At 27.9% G+C, this 9,348-nt stretch overlaps 1 protein-coding gene across 1 annotated transcript; it reads right to left on the bottom strand.

Annotated features, from left to right (window-relative positions):
- Positions 1-285: 285 nt before the first annotated feature.
- Positions 286-4,672, bottom strand: LOC108324188 (phenylalanine ammonia-lyase 2). Its single transcript, XM_017557046.2, has 2 exons — positions 4,232-4,672; positions 286-2,082 (listed from the first exon to the last, which is right to left on the bottom strand). Exons 1-2 carry the CDS (start codon positions 4,588-4,590, stop codon positions 360-362), a joined length of 2,082 nt encoding a protein of 693 aa, XP_017412535.1. The 5' UTR covers positions 4,591-4,672; the 3' UTR covers positions 286-359.
- Positions 4,673-9,348: the final 4,676 nt, after the last annotated feature.

The following is a 9,348-nucleotide window of genomic DNA, read 5'->3' as shown; positions in this document are numbered from 1 at the left end:
TAAATCTCCAAAGTAATGTTTTTAGCATAATAATGTTGTATAATGTTTTTAGCATAATAATGTTGTATGTGAATAAGTTCGATCGACTTGTTTAATATTTTATTAAGTGATGATTTCATAAACTACAAAACAAAGAAGTGATTTTATGATTTGTTTTAATTTTTAAACTTTGTTTGTATTAAAAAGGAAAAGGCCTGTTTGTATATTTTTATTAATTTTATGTACAAAACTTTTGTTTCTAGCATAAGCTCTTATTAAACGGCATGGTCAAATATTGGTCACATGTAAAATATAAAACATATATTAAATAGAAGAACAAAATATGTTATTAAATATAGAAATGAGAATGTAACACCATTTTATCCTATTGGTAAAGGTGTTCCATTCCATTCTTTTAGACAATTCAACATAGGATCAATAAATTTTCTTTCACACAATGCAACAAATACCTTGTTACATTCTTCACCAGGTGATGTCATTTTTTCCCCTGATAGTAAAGTTGTGTCCAAAGTGTCTCTCACAAACTTATATATTGAGTAAGATCTACATTTCCTAATTCGATTAGGAATAACTGAATTTCCATTCTCAATTTCAATCCTAGTACTTTCCACCTCCTTTGGCAAAAGTACTTTGAGTTCTTCCTCAAAAGCACTTATCTTTTGAAAGATTGAAGAACTTGAACTTGGCACTTTGTCACCATTTTGTAATGCATGATCAATTAGGACTAACCTCAACTTTTGCATCAGAGGATATGTTGTCCTACAAGGATCATCAATATAAGCAAACACATGCTCACCATCAACAATTTTAAGCAAGTCGTCATGATTAATGTCAATTGTGAGAACTTTTTTTGCCACTTCACTCACAATATTCTTCACAGTGTTCTTCAAGTTTTCCTCCAGATGTCGTAGATCAATTGCTTGACATAATGCAACTAAAAAAGTGGAAGCCATGAGCTTTAAGATGTCTAATGCTTCAGCTGTCTTTCTTGCAGAAATTAAGCCTAACGAGTTCACCCCTTGGTTATGTTGCTCCGCACTCTGCATATGAGTTGTGACAGGATTTGCCAGGTATTGAAGTTCTGAACAGTAGGATGCCATTGCAACTTCTGCTCCTTTGAAGCCATAATCCAAGCTTAGGTTGTGACTAGCAGCTAAACTTAAAGGCAAACCATTATTATATAAGTCATTCACAAGTTCAGTGAATTGGGCAAACATAAGTTTTCCAATTGCTGCTATGGCCAAACGAGTGTTATCCATTGAAACACCAATTGGGGTACCTTGGAAATTCCCACCATGAAGTGCCTTATTCCTTGAAACATCAATCAACGGGTTATCATTTACAGAGTTTATCTCCCTTTCAATCATCTTAGTTGCATGTCTGATTACTTCAATTTGTGGTCCAAGCCATTGAGGAGACGTTCTAATAGCATACCTATCTTGTCTTGGCTTTTGAAGTGGATCAATTTCATGTAACTTTTGGGCTTCCTTAATGTATGAGCTTCCGTCTAGTATGTGTTCCATTATAGCAGCAACCTCGATTTGGCCAGGATGGTGCTTCAATTTATGAATTAAGTGATCTGTGACTTCTGGTTTTCCCTGCATAACTTCAATAAAAATTGCAACCAAGACTTCTGAGAGGATGACAAGTAAGTTTGCTTCAAAAAGAACTGTGGAAGCTAAGCCAGATCCAACTGCAGTTCCATTTACTAATGCTAAACCCTCTTTAGGTTGCAACTCAAAGAAACCACCATTAATTCCTGCTAATTGAAAGGCCTCTCTAGCATTAAGAACTTCTCCATTAGGTCCAATAGACTTGGAGTTTGTCCTACCAATCAAGAGACTAACAACATATGATAAAGGAATTATATCACCTGATGCAGTGATTGAGCCACGTAGTGGGAGACAGGGAGTTATGTTATGATTCAAAAACTTGGCTATGACCTCCATGATTTCAAATCTTATGCCTGAATATCCTTGAAGCAAAGTGTTGATCCTAACCAACATGGATGCTCTTGTAGTTGACCGAGGTAAAGTATGACAAGATTCCTTATCATTGCCAAAAATTCCAGCATTTAAAAATCTATTACAACAAAATACTTATCAAATATCATCATCTTATAAAAATAATAATAATCATCATGATAAGTAATGAGTACATATCTAAAAATATGTTTACTAAGTTGTATAACCAATTATCGATGCAAAATTAGTCTTTTACTTCATTTAGTTTACGTTAGACCCAAAGAAAAATGATGAAATAAATGCATAATTACATTTTTATAAATGAGTAGATTAAATTGTTTGAAACTTGATATAAAATCCAACATTTATCTAGGATTGTACGTGAGTCCGACATAAATATCTAGTTTTATCACAATTTTCTTTTATCCCATGATTTCAATGCACAAATTTATGCGTTCTTTCTTGACTTCTTTCTCAAATTGCATTGTTAATGAATGTTTTTTAAGATTGTTTTGTAAATTTGAATTGATTTTTGTAGGTGTTTTATTTTGGTGGACCTTTTTATCCAATTGTAATAGAGTTTTCTAGTTCAAGTGTGTTAGTAAGTTGGTGATCTATGTATTCAATGTTGAAATTGAAACCATGGTTGAAATACATTAATATTTCAAATGATTTTTTTTATTGGTATAAAATTCTTTTTCATTAATTTACTCTCACGTTAAAAAATTAACTCTTGATCTTTTTGTGTTTTTTATTTTGTGTTTCTAATTTTTGTTATTATTGTTGTTGTTTTGTTTTATATTATAATTTGTTGTTTTATTTTTTGTATTCACTTTCCGTATCTTGAACTTGTTTCATTTGTGTTTTTACTATTTATTTAATTTTGTCAAAAACATTACAAATAGTTAGAAATTAATTTTTTACCCAAGTTTTGCAGTTGTGTCCTTACATTTTATAAAATAATAATAGATTTTATGATACAAAATTTTGACAGAGACAAATATTAAACAATCATAGCTTTTTGTTACATAGCTCGGATTGAGATACAATATGAAAATTGTTCAAGAAAAAAAGGTGAGGAATCTGTTCACCATCTCCGAAAGGACCAAAATTTGGCTAGTATTTTTTTTTAACACTTTTGATGCATTTTTCTATATTTTATACATTTAGTTTACATACCTATACTTAACAAATTTCTATATTTTGAGATGTTTTCTTATCTAGTGATTGATCTTTTGAAAATACATTTGGGTGTCAAAATCTTTTAATAAGTATACTAAACTTTTGAATGTACCAAATATAAAATATATATTAAAATTAAAAGAAAATAATTTTATTTATGTATTAATTATATATTTGTAAAAAATATTAGGGGACCAAGGCTTCCCTCAAATATAACCATGCTGTTTATAGATAATAATGTATTTGTCAAACTCTTACATCTTAGATATTTCATTCCATGTTCAAAATTTTTTATTTTATCATTTTATCATTTTTGCTTATTATTATTTTACTTATATTATTTGTGAATAAACATTGATATATTTTTAAAAATTTTAATTTTAATTTAAAACCAATTAAATTTAAAATAAAAATAAAAAAATTGCATTAAACCTTACTAAATGAAACATAAATTTACGTATTTCATTTTTATGTCAAACTTTTAATAGAGATAATTAATCTAAATATCTTACTTTCAAAGACCTATTTTGTACTATACCATATATGATAATAAAAAGTTATTTATGTTCCGTCATTGGGTTATATAATAATTCAAACCTTTAAAAAATGTAGAGCTACAACCTTCACATGCCATTGATATATATATATATATATATATATATATATATATATATATATATATATATATATATATATATATATATATATATATATATATATATATACTAATTTAATAATATTTTAGTTTATTTTCTACCACCTTTATTACACAAACATGTTCCCCGTTTTTTTTTTCTCTTTTTATTTTTCATACATGACTAAGTTTGAAATGAATTATAAAATTTTTTACATAAATAAATAAATGATAATAATTATTTTTTCTACTAATAGTTGGTAGAGACCATTTTGTCTTTCTTTGTTGTTGCATTTCTTTGTATTTAAATAATGATAGTCACAGTAACAAGTATTTTGTATATTTTTTTGTCGTTAGATCTATTTTACCTTTACTTGTAACATTATCCTCGTTAAATTTGTATAGAAAGTTTGACTAAAATAAAGTTATGTAGAAATAAAGAAAGAATGACCTGATGAGTTCGTTTTGGAGAGCACCACCTTGGTTGGTTCTCCTGTAGGAGGTTCCACCGAAGCCTGTGGTGATCCCATACGTATCAACGCCGTTCACCAAACTTTTAGTCACCCAATCACTGCTGTCATTTACACCATGCCGGGTTTCCTCCGCCAGCTCCACCCTTACGCCGCCGATAGCAACCGCCGCCACCTGAGACACGGTGAGGCCCTTCCCACCTACCGTCACCACGGGGTTACGGTATTCCTCCACCATGCGCTTCACCTCCTCAAGGTGGCTACCTCTCAAAGCATCCGCAGCCATGCCCCAGTTAAGTGGGTCACTGTTGTTGTAACCATTATCCTTTGAACATTCCATCTTCAAAAACACTGGTCGGATATACAGAAACTGTATATAAGAAACAATGTGAGAATTTCCTGAGTGAGTATAGAGAGAAACAATGGCAGGTATATATAGAGACCATGGAGATCGAGGCAGTGTGGGAGTGCTGTATTTTATTTATTCATCATTGATCAAAGTGACAAGGCAGACATTATAAAAATAAGGAAAATATATTTTCAACAACTCTTTTTTAAAACTTTTTTACAACAACATTGTCATTGGTATCTTTTAAATATTCGAACCATCAAAACAGTGATATTATTGTCAAAGAATTTTTGAAAAAATTGTTAAAATATCATGCTACTAAAAATAATTACTCGTTAATGTACCACGTAGTCCTACTTGTTTTGTAATAGCACAAAGTGGATTTCCAGGATTTAAATTTCAAAAGTTTGGATTGCAATAAGATTGAAGTTAAAGGAAATGATACCTTTGACACCTCCTGGTCCGGACTCATGTAACACATCACCACGAGGCCTCTCACGTTTAATCATAGAGTTGTTATGGATTAGGCTACCGAAAAACAAATGTATTTGGTGATATAAGTAGTCAAATCAATCCCTTTAAGCTATCGTTCAATTTATCCATGTGTCCCTTCCACTGGAAACCTGTCAGGAGCCGCTCCTTGTCAGTGCCCCTTATATTTCGTGCCTCTTGTACGGACGATCACTCCCCGCCCTCGTCAGTGACCCGGTGTCACAACTCACATCTTAGAAACTTTAAGTATAATATCATTAATTAAATTTACATATCAATCTTACTTAGTAAATATTGAATGGTAATTGCATGAATCTAATTATAAATTTATCTCAGCATGCTTAAATCGCAGCATGCTTGTACTTATTATGAACATTGAATTGGGTTGCCCTTTTAACCCGTTTTGGAATGAACCTTAGATTTTCTTCTTCTATTTCTTCTAATTTCTCTCAGTATTGAATCATAAATCTGAGTTTTGTTGTGATTTGATTGTACACGTTGATAATCTATAAATGGCATGGCACGGTTTGTTTCATATATTTGCTTTTTCCTAATTTTCACCTTCATGTTTCCTCTAACTTCTTCCATGGCTTTTGCTTCTTTTTCTTTATGTTTACGAAAATATTTAACATAAATATATGTAGTATGTAAAATAACAGTTTAATTTAAAGTTCAATCGATTTTAAATGTAAAACACAAACATTTTTCTGAAATTTCTATATTAATCCAAAAAAAAATGTGTGAAGAAGTATCACTCACCTAAACAACAATAGTAACCGTACATAGGAAAAAGCTTGAAACTACTCTTAAATTGATTTTTAAAAATGGCGTCTCATTCACATTCACTAATAATAAAATAAAAGGTTTAATTTAGGTTCAAAATCTTCCTCATTTCTTATTAAATTTTCTTGGATCTATTTAGTATTTATTTTTTTTATATTTTTAAATTGAACTGTCATTTGCTATTTTTTTAATTGGATTATATGACTATTAGTTTATCATGTCATCTTATTTATTAGTTTTTACAAAATTACATAGTTAATATAAAAGTGTTATTGCGATTTATGTGAACTAACCACTAACTTTTACTTTTTTTTAACTGATACGAGATCGTCATGCTTTTCTATGATTTCTAGGTTATGGTATATGTTAATCAAGGGATTGTTTATTTACCACCATTAATACGACCTTTCTGCTGCCGTTTTTGTTATCTAATATATTTTAAATGAAAATAATAAATGTTACTCATCATCATATATTTTTCTCCATATCATTTTATATTAATTACAAATCTAACATTTATTCTTAACATATACAAATAAATAAGTAAGAAAAGATAATAGAATAAAATAACAACCACGTTTCATGAAAAAATAATCCTTAAATATTTAATTAAAAAATATAACAAATATTTAATTAAAAAATAAAATTAAACTCAATTAAAAATATTTACATTTACGAGTATTTGAAACAATTAAATCTAAAAAAAATCTAAATCTTAAACACTTTTACAACACATTTTACATCTCTTTAAAACAAAATATTGTAATATATATATATATATATATATATATATATATATATATATATATATATTGGTTAAAATAATTTTTTTTAAAATGGCTTATACTATTTATGTTAATCTCATCTACTTTCGTGTATGGTCTCTTTTTCTAAAAGTAGTTTTCTTATCTTCTCTTATGTTTTACATAATTCAAAACTATCATGTTGTTATTTCATCTTTTTTCCTTGACACCACATTGTAAAAATTTCATCTTCTCTTCTTTGTGTTGAGGGATAGAATTTGAATAAATTTTTTTAAAAAGTTAAAAGTCTGAAATAATTTTAGAAGAATCAGAAATTTAAATAAAAATTTTAATACAATTATCTGATTTTAATGCACACCTCATATATATAGAGAGAAAAGAAAGTAAAAAATTAAATTGATTTAAATAATCATATTAAGTGTTTTATTTCAAGTAACATTATATTTTATTTTTGTCATAAACTTCGTATCAATTTTATAATATACTTTATAAATAAGTATATGATGTCTTTGACATTCAACCATGTTAAAGAGTTTAGTTATAATAATAATTTAAATGTGACGAACAGTATTATACAATAAATTAAAACGAAAGAATGTTTTGAAAATATAGAAACAGAGAACTAAGTGAAAAGTATAGTTTATCACTTCATTAAGCTACCACAACACCATACATTTCATTTATCAATGTGAGATGAAATCAATACAGAATTTATTATAGTAAGAAAATTCAATTTCATTTCAACGTTTAAAAACTAAGTATAATTAACTCACTATAAAGTAATTGATCAAACAATTCATATCAATTTGTAAATATCAATCAATTTTAAATTTTTAAATTTATTTTAGAAATTAGATTTATTTTCAAATCACTATATGTAAATGTTGAATCAGTGTGTTGTCGATTTGACTGCTTGACACATCTTTCAGAAAAATTTAGTCATGTGACTCCATTCAAATTATTTTTACTCTTTTAGATGGAACGTCTCCTATCAAATAAACAACTGATGATAGTGATTTAATTAAAATTAGAAAATAAAATTGTTAAGGGAGCAAATACAAAATAAATTTGACAAAGGACTGCAAATGATTAAATCTAGTTGGAATTAGTTTGAAAAGGATGTTTAACTAACCATTTTAATTTTCACTAAATCATTATCAATTTTTTATTTGATTCATGAAAAACTTTTATCATCCACAAAAGAAAAGCTAGACTTGTCAATAATCACAACTCGCGGGCCAACCCGGCCCTTCACGAGTTTGAGTCGGATTGTGTTTGAAAAAATTATATTTTTTTTATGCAGGTCAGATTTCAGTCCGAGTCATTTAAAGTCGGCTCATGCGGATTGAACCCGTGGTGGGTTAGGATAGCCCACTAACCCACCTACCTAATTTTATTTTATTAAAATTTAATTTTAATTTTATAAAAAAATATTTATTATTTTGTTTTTGCTTGAAAAAATTATTTAAGTTCTTTATTTTCAAAATTAATTAAACATCCGTGTTAGAAGTAAAATTTAGGAGTGAAATTTGTTTATATTTGAATTATATAAAGTTTGTAATTTTTTTTTATTTAAAAAAAATTGTAATTAAGTGAGTCACTGAACTAATATGTATACTTACGAACTTCTAATAAGTCGAATCAGATTTAAATTTGTTTGACTCACTAATAAATAAATCAAATTGAATTAGCGGTAACCAACCCGAAGTGAGGCCGAGTGCGCCTTTTGACAGCTATAAGAAAAAGCAAGAAAACTGTTTGATCCACTATGTTCAAAATAATTGTAGGTTGTCATTCCACTTTGATATTTTTCTGTGAAAAGAACTACAAGACAAAGTTCTGTCTTTAAGCACGAAGATCATCAAAACAAATTTCTTTTACTATAATTTATTTCTTCAAAGATTTATTTTTTATCATTATCCATAGTTACGTTTTTATAAGAAAAATATAATGACATATATAAATCTTTTATATTTATTTGATATATATATTTTTTAAAGATATAAAAATTTATATTTTTATAACTGTTGTATCTTCATATCTCAAAAAAGTATACAAATATATTACCGTTTCATTTCTCTTTTCACAAATATGGACACACCAGGGATTCGAGTGTCGGAAACACTCATTAACCCACCTTTTACTTTTAGCAAAAGTTGATTTGTAGTATTTGAATGATAACTAATAATGGAGTGGTGTTTACTGCTAAAAGCCAATGAAAATAAATCATTGTCTTTTATTCACTGTTCAAAAAATATTATGTCCTGTAAACTAAGTAAAACTACCTTAACAAATAACCATAATCAAAACAAAACAAATATATAATATCTAATTAAATAAAACCTTGAATTATATTATATATAAGAAATTCATATTCAATAGCAACAGGTAAAAAATTATACTATTGAAAAACTCTTAAGGTGTTAATATTTCTCAAACAAAATGGAAATAATTGCCTTCTTCATCTTCAACTTCATTTTTTGTGTTCATTTATTAGAAATAGAAAGGAAGGAAGAGAAAAAAAAAAGATTGTTTTATTATTAGAAAACAAAAGAAGAGAAAAGGAAAGATTGCTCTATTATTGGAAATAGTAAAAAAGGAAGAGAAAAGAAAAGATTCTCGATTATTGGAAACAGAAAAAAAAAGAGAAAATAAAAGATTGCTCTGTTATTAGAAACGGAAAAAAAACAAGAAAAAAGAAAAGATTGCT

This window comes from Vigna angularis, chromosome 3 (genome assembly GCF_016808095.1).
Source record: "Vigna angularis cultivar LongXiaoDou No.4 chromosome 3, ASM1680809v1, whole genome shotgun sequence".
Classification (NCBI taxonomy): domain Eukaryota; kingdom Viridiplantae; phylum Streptophyta; class Magnoliopsida; order Fabales; family Fabaceae; genus Vigna; species Vigna angularis.
This window is presented reverse-complemented; position numbering and strand designations above follow the sequence as displayed.